The sequence below is a fragment of the Fistularia commersonii genome, chromosome 3 (genome assembly GCF_037954325.1).
Source record: "Fistularia commersonii isolate RoL2024-O1a breed Wild chromosome 3, RoL_Fcom_v1.0, whole genome shotgun sequence".
Lineage (NCBI taxonomy): Eukaryota > Metazoa > Chordata > Actinopteri > Syngnathiformes > Fistulariidae > Fistularia > Fistularia commersonii.
This window is the reverse complement of record NC_141286.1, coordinates 7,631,766-7,649,607: the sequence shown is the minus strand read 5'-3', so window position 1 is coordinate 7,649,607 and position 17,842 is coordinate 7,631,766. Positions and strand designations below refer to the sequence as shown.

Genomic DNA, 17,842 nt, shown 5'->3' with positions numbered 1-17,842 from the left:
ATTACATTAATTGTGTCATTTAATGTAATCTAAGTTCAATTATATATTTTATTCAATTTTCTCTATTTTTTTTTTTATCCAGTGCTAAATGAAGCTAATGCAATGTTTTAAAATTTAGGCATTTAGATCTAATACACAAATATCAACAGAAGGACATAACACAGGAAGCAGCGAGGCATGTCAAGTTCGCCTTTAACCCATGTTGTCGTTCTTTCGATTGAGATTCCTCCTAACCGTTACGCGGGGGTGCTATCGATCCATCTTTTCTCTCGGCAAGAAAAAGATCATTTGCAGAAAATTTTCGACCGTCTGTTTGAGGTTATTGTGTTGAATTTGGTTGATGCAAGTTGACACGGCGGTTCCAGTTCCACCCTGGTTCAGGCCCGATGTTTTGACGTAGAAATATCGACAGAGCATTTAATTCTACTTACAAAATTCAATTTGGGAAGTCCACTTTGAATCATAAATCAGTGTTTCTGACAGCTTATATAAGGCACCGCCATTCATAACACACCCGGACAGGATTGATCAGCTACGCAAAGTTATGGGGAAACAAATATATTATTGTCTGGCTTGACGGCTGAACTTTTTTTCCCCACATCTGTGGAAATCCGTTCTACTTGCGTGTGTTTGATTTGCCATAGCGATATTTTGACAGATGGTGGTGCAATGCAATGTAACAAAATATATAAATAAAAGAAACATAGATAAATAAGCCAATATAACAGTAGAGAAAGTCTTTTTTTTCCCCCCGTACCTGTGGAATGGTGTCCATTCCTTTATTATAATATTCTTTTTTCTATATTCATATTTATTTAATTTTGTTTAATTTCCTTCCATTTTATTTTTGTTTTATTTTTACTGATTTATTTATAAATTTTTTGCTGGCAAACATTTGCTCTTTCATGACAAAAAGAGACATTAATTTCTTCCGTCTCGAGGAATTACAGAGGCGACGTTGTCGTCTCATCGGCATTACTAGACATCTTAAGTGTCCCAGTTGTCGAGAAATTGTACATTTGAAGTTTCCTTTAAGCAACTAATGAGCAATGAGTAGGTTTTTGTTTGTAGCTGTTGTTGACTTTTCTAGCTAGTGGCACTTTTTTTTTTTTTTCTCATTCAATTATTTACCCTGCCCCTCGACCTCTCTTCATCTTTTTTGTACGATGAAATATGCAAGAAAAAAAAAAAAAAAAAAAAAAAAAAAAAACGCAAAAAGGATGATGGAGATTTTGAAGATAGGAAGATAAAACATGACTTATGGAGAAAAATCCGGGGAAGAGGAAGATAAGGATGTGTCACGAGGGAGAAATAAAATGAGAAATCTGCACTGCAATTACTGCGCCTTCTTTTCTATAGACTCCTTATTAAGAGAACAGAGGAGGAATGCAGATTAGGGAGGAGGGCCTGGAGATAGGCCTGTGGCTCCCCACTCCTTAGAGAAAACTGCATCCAAGGGATTCACTTTGTACATAAAACAATGTGGTCTACATTATTCATCCTGGGGTGCAAGACATGGAGGAAGTGAGCATGTTCCTCCTAAGGGCCTTTTTTTTTTAATATTTATGGATGTGATAAAGCTCATGGAGAAATTGTCACATGTAGGTTTTCAGCTATTTTAACCCGCACGTGCTAATAGGTTACATCCTTCTCTCGGAGGCCCTCGGAGATACTCCCGCGCACGTAACCATGCGGTTGAGTGCAACGTGACTGTTGCTGTAATGGTGTTACAGCAACAGCACTTGCAAAATGGTTTTACCTTTTAATATTGGTTAATATGGCTTAACCTTTCATTCATTTATTATTATCACATATCCTGCAGTGGGGCTATTCCAGCTGTCATGGAGCATATTGTCTATATCAGTGGTCCCTCAACCCCCAGGCCGTGGATCAATTGGTACCAGACCGCACAAGAAATAATCAATTACTTCCGTTGGATTTATTATCAGAGTCTGAACAATCATTATTTTGAAAATGTTTTATTTTGAAAAATGACCGGAATCTCTTTGTTACATCTCGATCACTTGAGCGGGCAAAAATTAAACCTTCAAGCTAGCACAATGAGTAAAAAACAGACGCCAGGCGGAAGGGGTAAAAGGTCTAGTTAAGAGACAGAAGAAGAGCCTACAACTTCCAAGAAAAAGACATATTTTAACAGACAATAACGGGAGTTCAACTTGAAATGTGGATTCATCATAACAGGTGATTCCCACAGACCAAGCCGCGCTGCAAAGTATGCAGCAATGAGGCCTTCATTGTACTCATGTTATTTTGTTGGTGCAATGTAACGAGGAAGCCGCAAGTAAAGTTGCATACGAGTACGAGATGGATTCACGTTTATTATTGTAGTCCGTGGTAAAATTGTCAAGCATCGACCGGTCCTTGGGGACAAAAAAATTGGGGACCACTGGTCCATATTTTCATATAGAGGCACATAACCAATCACCCTCTCTTGCATATCCGGGCAATTGAGGGTCTTCAATGGATCTACTGTAAGATTTGGATGGTGGGAGGAAAACGGGGAACCCTGGGGAACAAGGAGAGAACATGCAAACTCCTCACAGAAAGGCCCCATGTCAGGATTTGAACCATGGACCTTCTTGCTGCAAAGTGGAAGGGAGAACCTCCGCCATGTTCCAACCCATTAGGGGTCATTCTTAAACTGCAGCGTCCGACTGGAATCGTGTCAAAAAGGGCCGGCAACGAACGAATCCGCATGAACTCATTCTCGGTGAGTGACTGCATAAGAGCGAAAAGAAGACAATAATCAATCCTGTCAGGAGTTGACCTACTTGTTAGCGGCTCCTTTTAGCTTCAAAGGGCCCCCTAACTGGCCCATGATGCTCTCATATATTCAGTCTCAATGGGGGTTCTGTTGGAGCTGTGCACAATTAGCTTACACATACGCGCCGCAGTCCGCTGCCGATGCGGTTTTCAAGGAATATTGGGGAGTCTCAGGCTTCAGACTGATAAAAACGCAGCTTTTATCTCACAAATTTAGTTGTCTGGATTATGATCTACCACTTTTCCACTTTTATGTACACATCTCAACATCCAAATATATATATACGGTGTGTATTCATATAGATATATGTATATATTTTTGTCTGGTGATGCTCAGCATGAGTGACAAAATCCTGCTGGAGGGAAACCACCTAACTCTGAGAAGCAGATAAAGAGTAAATGGAGGACTGCCAAATATGCGAAGGCTACGTTCAATGACTGAAAAGACATAAATCGATTTGGCTGAATTCAGAGAGGCCGAAAGTAGCTTTATTCTTTAAACTGTTTCACAATGTAGCCGGAAAGTCTATTTAATAAATTAGGATGTCCCTGAGACGCGGGGGGAGTGTCGAATCAGCGGGTCAGCGAAGAGAGAGAGCTGGGAGAAATTACTGAAATAAAAAGAAAAATGACAAGCATTTTGTATTTAATAGAAAAAGAAAAGCCTTTCGGAGATTCAACAATGTGTAGACGATGTTTTTTAAGGTGAACCCATCTCTTATCGTCAGGGATTAGCTACTCACATTTAATAAATGTATCGGGGCGGTGCGGTTGTTAACGCTTCCATATCACGGCGAAAACATCCCTGTTTCAATCCCCAAAACGGAGACTCCGTGTTCTTTCCGTGTCTTCTATGTTTCTTGCAGGTTCTCTGATTTCCTCCAGTGGTCCAAAAACATACAGTAGACCATACTTGGCTTGACATAGAATTGTTTGAGTGAATGGTTGTATGTCTCTACGTGCGGCCCCGTGTTCGATTGATGACCTGTCCAGGGTGAACGCTACTTTTCGCCCAATGACAGCTGGGATAGGCTAAGCGTTGGATGAATGAATATATTGACAGAAGCGAAGGTGTTTAGAGCATCCAGTGTCCCTTCGTCCTTTGTCGTGTTTCCCTGAATGCTACGATTGCTTGTCAAAAGATTTAACGTCCGGAATAAGCAAATCGGCCAAGAACCAAATACCACCATTGGACTGTTTATCGATCCCAGCCGCTAACAGACACAAAATAGTCCAACTACAAATATAAAGCTACTTTCAATAATAAGAAGTTAAGGAGTTGTATAACAAAACACACTTAATGTTAAATAGATTTATAGGGTTGTCGACACTGAAAAATGGGCCCCCGTGTCTAATCGAACGCAGGTCCCAATCCGGCAGAGTCCGGCTCGTGTTCCAACAGGACAAATAAAGTCTTTATTGTAAATATAGCGGATGTAATGACATTTATCCTCCGCCTTTGACCCGCCATAAACAGAGCGGGTGAGCAACCACAGCGTAGCAGACAGGGACCGGCTCCAGCTCTTTCAACCATGGCTTCGGTGAGATGCACTGACAGGAGTATCAATTCCTCCTGATGCATACAAATGAAGCCCTACAGCTAGGTCGGAAACGAGAGTAAAACATCAGAAACACACCGGGGGGATGTTGTGTAATACATCTTTACCTTACCACCGAAGTTCCGGGTTTTTGTCCCGCCTGTCTGTCAGATAACAGAATTCCATATAAATCGCATTACCCGTTTTATTAGAATACAAACATGGAGATGATTAAGTCGGTTGTGCTTCACAGCACCGAGAGTTTATAAAGAAGTAAATAATTTCCACACATTTTTTTTTTTTCTCTTTGCTGTAAGGCAAACAGGATATATCTATATTTCTTTCCAGACAACCTTGGTGCTGCTGGCATGTAATATGCCTGAACCCAGGGGTGAGAGCAGCCTCTTGGGGCCGCAGTCAAAGTTTGACAGTTTACAGTGTTGGCAGTGGTGATCGGGGCCAGGAGTTTGTCCTCCCTATTCATTTTTATGTGGGCTCATTTCCAAATAATAGCATCATTTCACAATGATATAATGTAGTTTTTCAGATGAACCAAAGAGGTGGTTCAGGCCACGCAATTTTTTATCATTGTTTATTTTTTTTATTTTTTTTTTAATTTCACTTTAAGTTTTATCCATGGAAGCTACAGTGCCTTCCCCTGCACTCAGACTTGTGCGTTCCCCAGAGATACAAATGCATATATTGATTTATGTTGAAAACATATCTCTATTCAGGCAGCTATTGCCAGTCTTTAAGTACAGCGAGTCGCCAAACTCTCAAGAGTAATCGCCGGTGAATGTTCAGATGGCTCCATGACTGTCCATCAAAGTTTGTTTTTATAGAAAGTTTAACTTTGACTTTGTTTACAGGATTTCACATTGGCATCCCCACCGGAATGCCTTGTGTTTATTTTTCTGTATTGTCGAAAAAAAGGTAAAGCCAGGCTGATACCTTGGGTCCTTGGAGTGGATTTGGTTCTACTGTGTATTCCCTAAGAATATCATATTCTTTTTTTTTTCTCAATAGCAACCCCCCTAAAAATTATATCCATAATCACAAATTGTGTGATTCACATCAAAAATATCAAGCATCATCTGGCATGCATTTCCGTCTTAATTTCCTGAATTTAATAATGGATGTTTTTTGACCTGGAGCTTGACCGTCTTCTTCCTTGTTAGCAACTTTTCAAGAAATGTATGTTTATACATACACACAATTATATTTTATTTTATTTTATTTTATTTTATTTATTTGAAGCTGTAAATACTTCAGTGTTTGCAAATTATGCCCATGAGTCACAATCGAAAATAATTTCAAAAAGATAACAACGAGAACAAATATAATATTAATGATAATAGGGAAAATAATAATAATAACGATAATTAAACATCTATCTAACATCAACCCCTTTAAGTACAAAAATATTTCCCCATCCTTTAACAGACGATATATCCATAGAAATAGAGAGTTATGAATGGAGTGTTGTTGTTTTGCTTTGTGCAGACCTGTGTACACTCCTCAAACTATCAGCCCTGTACATCCTTGGAATTCATCTTGTTAGCCGATAGATTTTCACCTTGAGCACTAGGGCTGCAACTAAACCAATCCTCCTCAGCAAGGTCTCTCTCTGCCTGAGCTCTCTAATGGAACTGAATAGCAAGAGGAGGAGTGACCCTCAGGGGCCACTCAAAGCAATTCTTCGGCAAGGGGATTGGGGAGATGCTACGCCCGGGGTAACGGGGTGCGCGGCCATCTCTGGAAGGGGTAGGTTAGGTGATGTTCAGTTTCGGAGAATTAACCAACACTTTAGAGATATGTTGTGACTCATGGCTCACTCGTGTCTGTCAGCCCCAATTATCATCCCCCCAAAAAAAGTACTTTTAGTTAGTTAGTGAATCAGCGTATCAGTTGTCAGTTAACTAAATGAAAATACATTGCTGGACTTGAAGTTTTAATTTAAAAAAAAAAAAAAAGATCGCTTACCATTAAAGTTTCATTGAATATAAGTACGTTAAATTCCCGGAAAATAAAAATAAATGAATGAAGTTTTTGACCAAGTTCAGATTGAAATAGGCATCCTTATTTGAAATAATTACCATAATGGTTCTCCTCAGTGAGTGTGTACATTCAGAACAAGTATTTGAGCGTGTTACTTCAATTTCAAGAGATACCTGAAGAACTCTGTGATTTAAATGGAGGAAAATTACTGGTATGTAGGTACCGGTTATTATCCTAATGAGTGGTAATTATTTTTGATTAGGCGGTGATAATGACACTTAATGAGACTCATTGTTACAAACGGGGTTTTCTTCTCTCAGGCATCCACGTAGTCATTTCCGGTTAAAGTCTGGATTGTTTTTACTTCCATAAAATAACATGGTTAGTGTGAATGAAGTATTGGAGAGGATGATAGCTATCAACGTTAAGCTACAATAAAGACGTGGGTCTGTTCAATGTGTTTTACAACAACTTTAGCATTTTTGAGGCAACGGATTTTGCAGAAGTGGCTGGGCAGCTGTGTTTATGGCTGTCACGAAAAACAATGTTGATTTCTGCTCAAAAGTGGGCGTGATACACAATCCCGTCCATTTTCTGTCGGGGTAATGGTTTTCATCAAGATGAGGAGGATGAATTCACTGACTGGTCCGACAATTCCCAAAAAGCGCAGGTGAGAAATTAAAAATAATAAATACATAGTAGTAGACTTCGAGGTGATGTGAGGTAACATTGTGGACCAATGGGACATTAGGAAATCAATTGCTGTTGATCAAGGTGAAGCTTTTGCGAGAGATACCCTTAATAATACTCTATCGAATCTCCCGAGCAAGCGACTATGATTGCAGCATGTGCAGCATTTGTGCAGAGCCAAAAGTGAAAGGGTATTTGGAGAATGCCAAGAAAAATGCCTAATATTTTCTGATTTAGAATTCCCCTGCAGTGGATGTACTGTACGAGACGCATGTTTACACAAGCTTGCAGTCGTGCTCCAACCACAGACGTGCAATAGCAATCTGCTAGCGTGTTACCTTTAGCTTCTCTGCTAAAGCCAATTTGTTAGCTTTCAGTGTTAACGCCTATGCAGGGATGGATGCATGGATGCTTGGATGGATGGAGCGTATGGTGAAGGCTATTCTATCCCACTTAAATACATCCCTAACAATACTAAATCAGCACAAATGTAGATACTTTATTTTTTACCTGCAGGATATTTCCACACATGCAAAATCTCCATGCAAGAAGCCTATAAAATCCTCTCTGGTATGTCTTTAAATAATTCTCGCAACAATCGAGGCTCTGGGTTTGACCAATAAGCTTCTGGGTGCAGCTGCCAGCTGTTGCAACCGGTAGGAAGCCGAGGCTCAGCAGGTTTTTTAGAGAATTTCGGGACGGCCGCGGAAGACCATTCTCTGAAGATTAGCTTGCTATTTTAGGATTTACAAACGTGTGCCTGATGCCAGCATTGGCAGTCAACACGTCTCTAAACTGAGCCTGTCGGCCCCATGGCCGGCATTAGAGGTAGACGTTGATTGGTTTGGATTAATGACACACAAACTCTAGCTATCTCAAGAAAAATAAATTTTGGCTTTTAGGGCAGGGCACAGAACCCCCCCCCCCCATAAGAGAAATGTAGAAATGACTCTGCAGATCATAATACGGAAAAGTTACAAGAGATTCTGACTTATATAAGACATTTAAAGAAGAAAAAAAGAAGCATTTGAAAATGGAGGGGGACCTCTGTTTGCATTATCTAGTAGCTTCCCTCCGCATTCTTCACAGCTTGTGCACGAGAGATATGATAAATGATGAGGTTAGCCAGCTTGTGGAATAATTTTCTGATGCTGTTCAATATGATAAATGACTGGGAGAAATTGACTAAGTTTGATGGGGTGCAGACCGCATCAGGTGTATGGCTCGGAAATAAAATCATTCTGGCGTGGAGTTTAATAATTATCGATGGAGATTCTCTGCCAGCAGCAATGCTTCTGCCCAGGTGTATATTGTTCTCAAGTTTTTTGAAAAAATAGCTTAATTGACAGAATTTACTTCTCAGTGGTGTCAGGGCCATTCTGCATTTTTTTTTTTTTTCATTTATTGATTTATTTGTTTTAAGACAATGTGGTAAATTTGAAAAATGCATGAAAAATATCAAAAAGAAAGGAAAAATAGATAAGTGAATAAAATCCACAGTTGAATAAATAACTATAGAAATAATCTAAATGAGTGAATTTGACAGAGAGATGGATAGATAAATAGATGGATAGTTGATTCTATTAATCCCCAGTGGGAAATAAAAAAGAAAATTCTAATAGCAGCGAGGCACATCAAAAAACAATAAAGTTAAAAATGTAAATAATGTAATATGTAAATAATGCTAAAAATGGAAATACAAAACTGCAATGAGAAACATAAACATTAAGAAACCAACTAAAATAAATTTATATATACATTTGTTTGTATATATGTTTGTATATGAATATATAAATGAGCGAATATACAAATGAATACATAGATGAAAAAAAAAGAAATGATGAGGTTATTGAGGACACCATTTTGTTGGTCGTATCCATATATTGCTACAATCTCCACCATCAAATGATCCAAATTCCTTCAGCCGATGGATTCTGATTCAACAAAAGCCAATCCTTTCTGCAACCAAACCCTGCCTCGAGGTGCTGACAAAGGGCTGTGACCCGCACTTGTTCCGCAGGCAAAAATATCTGAAAATGAGGACCAGTGGCTCGTGTTGAGTTCGGAGACCATTGGCCTCCCCTCGCAAAGTGTCATTTTAATTTCCGTCTTCAAAAATCCCACCTCCAGTTTGCCCGGACTTCGGGAGCACGAGTCGATCGATCACACGCAAGATGAATTCCAGCCGTTCTCTTATTCCGACCAAACTATATTTTAGAAGAGAAGCTTTCCAACATCAATATTCTTCCCCACAATGTCAATTTTTCGTAAGAGCTACTTTATACCTCCTTCGTTTTGGTACACGCTTTATTTCAAAACATGGCCATTTAGTTTGTGTAAGCCTTCCAAGCAGAGGGAGCTCAGGCCAAAAAAACATAAACGCTATGACGGTGATTGGAAGCAAACAATATACTTTACCATTGAAGATGGACCTGCTCCACTTAGCCCTTGTTATTTTGCATATATTGGGATTCTTTTACAGGGAGAAAAAGCTGGTTAGGTTACAACGAATCTCCCTGGACATTGAGTCAAGTATGACGGTGAATCTTACTGCAGAACGGCTAATTTGTGTCCGCTGTGACAAATTTAACATGCAGTTTTCTGAGAAAATGAAGGAAGGCGTAAACCAACCCAAGGGCATCTTGAAGAAAAAGGAGGCGTTTGCTTTGCCGTCTTTGTGTTTCCGAGTGGACATTCTGATTTCAAAATGCAACGAAAATGATGAGACAGATGAATAACCAGGGGCTTTGGGCCAAGGTGTGTTATGATGCGTGTATGTGTGTGTGTGCGTCTGTGTGTGTGTGTGTGTGTGTGTGCTGGGATAAAGTGCTGAGTATGTTACATGGGTATCTTTTTCCTGCATATCATGTATTTTCCTGCCAAGACTCTCAAAGTTTTGATGGGGATGCCAGAGCAAATTATGCACACACTTCTTTTTATGAAGATTAGAAGAGCGCTCTCCTTTTTATCTCCCGTCTCTGTCTCCATGTCCAGCGCACTCACACATGCACAAACATGTGTGTGGGGGAGTTCTTCTGTTTTTGCGTCTTTTTTTTTTTTTTTTTTCCAGTGCAGCCTCGTGTTGTTTGACGAAAAGCCCACTCGGGTTGGATTTTAAAAAAAAAGAAGGAAGGGGGCAAGACTGGCTCATTGATCTTCCGTAGCCTGCACTCGCTGAACGCCATTTATTTTCATGCAGAAGTTAGATAGCGCACGACGGTGGTGGATGGAGCAGCAGAATCCTATTACAGATCCTCCCCTTGCTCTCGGTGAGGCTCTGCTTAGTTCAAGAACCAAAGATGAGAAGGAGAGGAAGAAGAATAATCAACATCTGTTTTTAAATGAGCGGCATCTCATTCCGCAGTTTCCCCGGGAGGCGTGGCTTGATCTACCACAGCGCTTCCTTTTTATGGATATTAAACCTATTATCGTATAAATCCCGTTATTACCATGTAGCTGTCAGTCCTACTGTTATTAGTAGTAATACATCATTAGTGTCCCTCCCAACCCTTAGACCCCTCCTGCCTATATCAAACCCTTTTTAACCATCTCTCGCTTTTCTCTTTTGACCCCCAACTGTTCAAGGCAGAAAGCTGCGCACATTGAGCTCAGATCTGTCCAAGGTCTCTGCCTGGTAAAAGGCCGCTGCCTCCTCGCTCACAGGGAGAATCTCGGATTGACTTGAATTGACTTAGTATCTTTTATTTTCATTTCTATTTGTTTTTCCCTGAGTACTCTGCCTTTTTTTTTCTCCCAACCCGCTCCTCACAGTTGATTTCAATATGTCTGAACTTTTCACAAAGGTGACGGCGGTCTCAGGCGAGCCTTTTTCCCAGGGCAGAAATTTTGTGGTCGTCTGAAAATTTGGTCAGGGCTTCTCATTCTGGACACAAACAAAAGGTTGCTTGCGCCTTCTTTGTTCGTATCTTGTTATACTCTGTCAGAATAGACCACATCAGACATTTATGGGATCTCAACACAGGATATGAGCGCGTGTATGATTTCCTCAAGTTGGACCGGTCAAACCACACACACACACACACACACACACAGACATACCAGTCCATCAGACGAGCATGACAGCTGAACCTCAACATTGCAGCTTGTTGCACATGGTGAAAAAAACTAAAAGTAGCAGAAAGAATAGAGATATCCATCCATCCATCCATCGTCTGCCGCTTATCCTGCACTCAGGGTCGATCTCATTGAACGACCCTGGGCCGATCGCCAATCAATTGCAGGGCCGCATACAAAGACAGACAACATTCACTCACTCACCAATTCAGGGCAATTTTCCTAATTAACCCGCTGGATGTTTTTGGTGTGTGGGAGGAAACTGGAGAACATGCAAACTCCGCTCAGAAAGGCCCTCTTGTCAGAATCCAACCAGGGTCCTTCATGGCGTGAGGCCGAAGCGCTAACCGCTGCGCAACCGTGACGGCCCATAGAACAGAGACAGAAAAGAAAAAAAAAAAGAAAAAATCGCCTTTTCTGCTTTATAAAAGCTTGTTGAACCCTTGCACCTGACTGAAAGAATAGAATGATCAGTTAAAGAAAAAATATTTATTTACTTATTTATTCCTTTATTTACACGTCTGCTTGTTTGTTTTGTTGTTGACTTCACCGGCCCTGGGTGATCAGCTCTCGATCAATGACAACAAAGATCGGCTCCAGCATCCCTGTGACCCTGGAAGCAGGAAAAGGAGTAGATAATGGATGAATGGATGGATAACATGTACTTATATACATGTTATATATCTTTTTATTTTTTTATTAAATTCTATTTATTTAATTGATGTTTATTTATTTATCATAGATAGATGGATAGATAGATAGATAGATAGATAGATAGATAGATAGATAGATAGATAGATAGATAGATAGATATGGTTCTATATCTTTTTTATTTATTATTAAATTATTTATATTCATTTTTTAGTTATTTATATGTTTCTGTGTTTGTTTGCTCTGTTGTTTACTTGACTGATCCAGGGCGAACCCTCTTGCCCAATGACAACTTGGATAAAAGAATGAATGCTAAGCTGAAGTCACTGCTTCTGTACTGAAACTGCAACTTGACGGTTTTTAATTTAACTGGTCCCACCTTTCAAACATTGTAAAGGACGCCGAGCGTCCAGGGTCGTGCCAAACTAATTCTTAACACATTGCCGGGCACATTTCTTTACACATGAGTAAGAAAAAAAAAAAAATTCTAAAACAGCAATTGCAGCTTTTTAAAGTCAGAAACAAATAAACTCACACTGACCTTAGAGTGTGAAATAAGACATTTTTCTTTCTTTTTTTTTTTTTTTGGAAAGGTATTCACAGGGAACCCATAGTAGCCTTGAAGTGAGTGTACCGTATTCCTTTGGAGAACTTTTAAATCCAAGCACGTAGCCTCCAGTGAAATGTCTGGATGACAGACTGTTATAGAGGGAGGCGGCAAACGATAATATCTGGGCAGCCATGATGAATCCGGTTATAATGGATGAAATCCAGGCCATAATGGGGTTTAATGAAATTATGTGCAGCCACTGTCACTTTGCTATTGTGTGGTTACACCTGTTGTATTGAACAGGGTATTTCTGAAGGCACGAGCAAGTCCAAGAACCGTCACTGTGGGCAGTTGTAAAATGAAATAAGTAAGAAAATAAATAAATGTACAAATGTGAGAAAAAAAGAACGTGAATTAACAATTTAGTGCCGAGTAACATAACACGGAGAAAACCACATGCAAACTCCACACAGGATGGGTTGTGGGACTCAAACCAGGGGCGTCTAGCTGGAGCGGGAGCCCGAACCGCTGCAGCATATTTAGCATTCGTTAGTTCTTTTATTCGTACAAAGTGTTTCTGACTAATTCTCCAAGCCAGATAGGACTTATTAAAATCGACTCTCACGGCAATTATATTTTCAACCATGTTTTAACCACGCCTCCTCTCCCTGCATGTCAGAAGCAGCGTTATCCTTATGTGTTATCCGTGTGCTGTAAATCAAAAAGAGAGCGCCGTTCCATTTTTCATGCGGCAGACTGCAGAACCCGGGCCTCTGAAGTCTGCATTTTAACTTCTGCAAAAATATTGAAAGTGCTAACATCACAAGGACCAGGGACACGCGAACACGCGAGAGGGATTTCTTTTCTTACATCAGCGTTGTAGATCTTTGTTTCACTCCCAAGTTCTCCAGCTTTGATCGGCGGGGATAGGCTACGCTCCCTCCGCCAGAGTCATTACGAGTCATGAGATAGCGAGAAAGTCAGGGGACCTCATAATGCGGGATAATAAAATCACTGTATACCGGTCCGCCCTGTCGTGAAAAAAAAAAAAAAAAATACAAAAGACCGAGACCTAACACGCATCTGAAAAACATTTTCTTTTATCTGAACGACAAGTGTCCCCATCCTTTATGATGCAGTGTGATTGCCACATGCAAAGAAGCAAAGACTCCTGATTTCTAGTTATATCCTTTGGTCTCTGGTGTGTCACAATAAAATTGGCTCCTTGGGCGTTCTTTGCTATCAACCGCTTAAGTTGAACTACACAGAGTTGAATAGCAGATTACTTTCTGCCTTTCCCCCCCTCAAAGAAATGAATTCCCCTTGTGCCATCATTGTTTCATAATTTATCTCTCGCAGACAGCCGATGTTCAGCAGCTCTCATCGTGCAAGATACCAATTATCATGTATTTCTCCTCGCTCTATCACGCGTTAGGTCCGCCATTGGTCTAAAACTTTCCCCGGGGCTCTCTTTAGTGCTCGTCAGTGTTTTTTAGCAAATTCGAAAGGAAAAAAAAAAATGCAAGTAGGCCAGCACTATTACATATTTCATAATCCACCTTTCATCAGTGCCGGGTTGTATTGATGATCAGACAAGGTGCAATAAAGAAGTAGGTTAATAGAGACTATGAATTACCCACACAAGTGAATGAGAGGGTGACTAGCAGTATGTCTCCATATGGCAAATGAGAAAGTGAATGGTTGTATATCTCTAAATGACTTTTAAATGGGACTGGGTGGTTGTTTGTGTCTGTATGTAACCGTGCCATCAACAAGCGAACCCTGCATTTCGCCCAATGGCGGCTCCATAGACTTCAGAGCTCCAACAACCCTGACTGCAGGATAAGCAGTCTAGGTAATAGCTGGATGGATGGATGGATGGATGGATGGATGGATGGATGGATGGATGGATGGATGGATGGATGGATGGATGGATGGATGGATGGATGGATGGCTTTTATAGGGGAAGAGAACATGCACTTATCTTCCACTGCTCGTCCGTTCTCGTAGAACTCTGTTTGACCGATCCAGGTTCCTGAATCTCAGCACGGCCCAACGTCAAGCGTATCTGACCAGCATGATAATAAACTCTCTGTCCTCCAGCACCTGTTTAGTGTGTATGTGTGTGTGTGTGTGTGTCCGTGTGTGTGTTTCTGCGCACCGATGCATTTGTGTGTCCCCAAGTCGAGTGAAGGTTAACTGGCCTCTGATTGGGCACCATTCAAAAGTACCTCAACCCACCTTTACCTCTCCCGCCTCTTCCTCCTTGAACTTACAGCACTGCAAAGAATATTTCTATTTATTACACTCAAGCTCAAAGATTTTGGAGGGATGAAAATATATATTTTTGGTGAAAATACAAAGAACGGTGATTTCTTCCAAAATCTGCTAGCCATCGAGTGTCTCCTCTCGTTCCGTGCTTATTAAGGGATGCTGGACCATAAGCTGTTTGGTAAACTGCACAAACTTAAACCTCTACAGTCTGAGAAGAAATAGGAAAAGCCACGGATTAAAGACCAAACATGTAGCCCGTCTGAATGCACCCCTAGCCGAGGATCTTTTTTTAATTTAATTTTTTTTATTCCCCATAACTGATCCACTAACATCCCTTTCACTGCAGCTTCTCCAATAGCAATTACCGGTGTATTTCCACTTCAACTGCACCTACATCACCACCTCCATTTTATTTAATCTCGCCTTAAAGCCTACATGTCGTGGCGAGCTGCAGCCGCCGTAGATGTCGCAATAAAACGAGGATTTCCGTCTGATCTGGTGCTTAAAATCTGCTGATGGTAGAAGTGGGGGCTTAACCACATCGCCATGTTGTGGTCCAATCAGGCTGCTGTTGCACAGAACAGGATTACTTCTACTTCTCCAGCCACCAGAACAGACAAATTATTTTTTTTTTCAGGGTAAGCGAGCAGTTTTTGCAATGCTAACGTCATGATCATGGCGTCCTTGCAGAGTTGTGTACCCGGGTTTGCAACCGATTGCACTTGATGCCTTTGCAAAACGCCTGATTCCAAAAAAGAAAAACTTTGCCCTGGCATCTCAAGAGGAAACTGGAAATCCAGATCACCCATTGCAGGGAATTACAATTATCAACACTTTTATCGATATATATTCTCGGGTAAATAAAGTGCTTAATGCGTTGCACGGGCCCAGCGGCTCATTAATTACGCAGCCAAAATCAGCATCTGATCACGGCCTATTAAATCCAAGCTTGATTGGCATGTGATGGAATTAAAATCTCATTCAGCCTTCACATTTCTGTGAATTGAAGCCTGCACACTAGTTATTTTTATTTATTAATTTATTTATTTAGTTATTAAGGTATGTGGAATTATCCTCTTCAGCTACAGCCTCATGGCAGTCTGGGCAAGAGATGATTATACCGAGCGGAGCTATTCACAGCCAGTTTCCACCTTGTTCATGGTCATATGACTGTGCTTGTTGAGTTTGTTTTTGTTTTTTCCCTTTTTTTCTCCTTTTAATTAGTTGTGTTGAAAGGAGGCAAGACGCTTAAAGATAGCAGTGAATAATATTACTAAATATCTACCGGCTAATGATCCCAGAAAGAGGGCAAGCACATTGGGAACATTATGCAGCTCTTGAACGTTCTTGTTTTCTCTCTCCAGCTTAAATAGACACCAAGAAGGTATAGCTATGAGTGTGTGTGTGTGTGTGTGTGTGTGTGTGTGTGTGTGTGTGTGTGTGTGTGTGTGTGTATGTGTGTGTGTGTGTGTGTGTATGTGTGTGTGTGTGTGTCTCATTTCACTGTACTGCACATAATAGAACGCTGATGTTATGTAATCATCCACAAAGAAGAAAAAAAAGAGAATCACAATTAACTAAAGAGTGCTGTTCAAAGGAGGGTTTCAGAATGTGCTCGGCCCAAAAATGCAAAGTCAAAACACGTGTGTGTGTGTGTGTGTGTGTGTGTGTGTGTGTGTGTGTGTGTGTGTGTGACTATTATGAGAAACTCAATTCTTTTTCCTGACTCAAGTTCAAATAAGTCACTTACCTGGGAGAATCATTTTTTGAATCATTTGATTCACTTGTTTTCTGAATAGGGCGGCGACTGTGAGTTATTCGTTGACTCAGTTACTGAGTAAGACATTAGTTTTGTGAGTGAGAAGGGCTTCTCTGTGCGACCGAGAGATTTGTTTAATCTGCAAGGGTGAGGGCTACTCTAACCCCCGAGTGATTCGTTCATTCTGCGAGGGGAGGGCGACCCTGAGTGATTCCATAGTTAAGTTACTGAGTGAGTCATTCATTTTGTGAGTGGCGAGGGCTGATGGGAGTCCCCTGTCCAACCTCTTATTTGCAGTTGTCTGGCTCGCAGTAGTTAGTGAAAGAGTCAATTCATACGAGGACTCATGACTCATGAGTCTTTAAAATGATTCTCGAGTTTTGAACTGTTCGTTCAGGACTTACACATCACTGTGCAAGCCTGCATATTTTCACAACCTTTCACCCGCCCTATTTTTTTCAAATTTTATTTACACACAGACAAGGCTCCGCTCAAATGACAATTTTCAAATCCCAGATCTAAATCACCTTTTATTTTTTTAATTTTTTTTTTCAAACTCCCGGTCCCTTCTCTTCAGCCCTCACTTCAGTTGTGCAGTTGTGTCTCTCTGAAAAGGACCTCGGGTGGTGCTGTTGTCCTGACAACCAATAAGGGGAGCATCACAGTCAGACGACTGGATAATCAGAGAGAGAGAGAGAGACAGAGAGAGGAAGAGAGAGAGGAAGGGAGGGAGGGAGAGAGAGGTAATCTCCCCACTCTTCGGGCAGAAGCCTGCTTCTCTCCAGCGCAGTTGCCGGGGCGCCGTGTCTCTTTGCGCGGGGGGGAGCATTACGCATCAGTGGACTATCGTGCGTGGACGCCGCGCTTTTCCCAAAAAGTACATTTAAGGAAAATCGTTGACCCATTCCTCTAATTTTTGTTGACTACTTCGGACCTTTTTTTGGCATCCAGGATTTTTAATTTTCATTTTTTTTTATTTTTATTTTTTTTTCTTCAGAAGTCTGGACAGTGCCCCCACCCCTTCCACCCACCCACCCCGTCCTTGGATCTATCTTAACGCACGGGAAAAATAAAAACGCGCGTCCCCCGAGCCCGAAAACATGCAAGTCGGACGTAAATCGTGTTGGAGGCGATTGCAGGCTTCTTTTTTCAGACTGCTGTGTCTCATCCCCACAGGATTCCCCGTCCGGAGTGTGGATATGCAGCGAGCCACGGACAACATCACCGTCCGCCAGGGCGACACGGCGATCATAAGGTAGGACCGAGGCTATGCAACTTTCCCCTCCAACCCCACGACCCCCCCACGACCACCCACTCACCGGAAAAACACGGTGCTGATGTAGTTCCACCGTGGATAAGTTGAGGGTGCGGGTCGGGTCGGCCGGAATCCAACTTTTACGCCATAAATAAAGGGTAAATAAATGCATGAGGCTTGAGTCATCCGTGCATGTGGGGATGCATCCGACGTGCACGGATGTCAGATGCGTGGAGGACCGGAGGGGAGCCGTGGAGCTCGGTAACTTC

The 17,842-nt window shown here is 41.3% G+C and overlaps 1 protein-coding gene across 2 annotated transcripts in view; it reads left to right on the top strand.

Moving 5' to 3' along the window:
- lsamp (limbic system associated membrane protein) overlaps positions 1-17,842 on the top strand; it is a 485,855-nt gene that overhangs the window by 250,512 nt on the left and 217,501 nt on the right. Inside the window, exon 2 of one of the 2 annotated variants that reach the window (XM_086143485.1) lies at positions 17,495-17,573. In XM_086143485.1, the coding sequence (XP_085999611.1) occupies positions 17,495-17,573 (79 nt within the window). Of the gene's footprint in view, positions 1-17,036; positions 17,574-17,842 lie in introns of those variants that run through there. The other variant, XM_086143486.1, reaches the window with a different exon arrangement.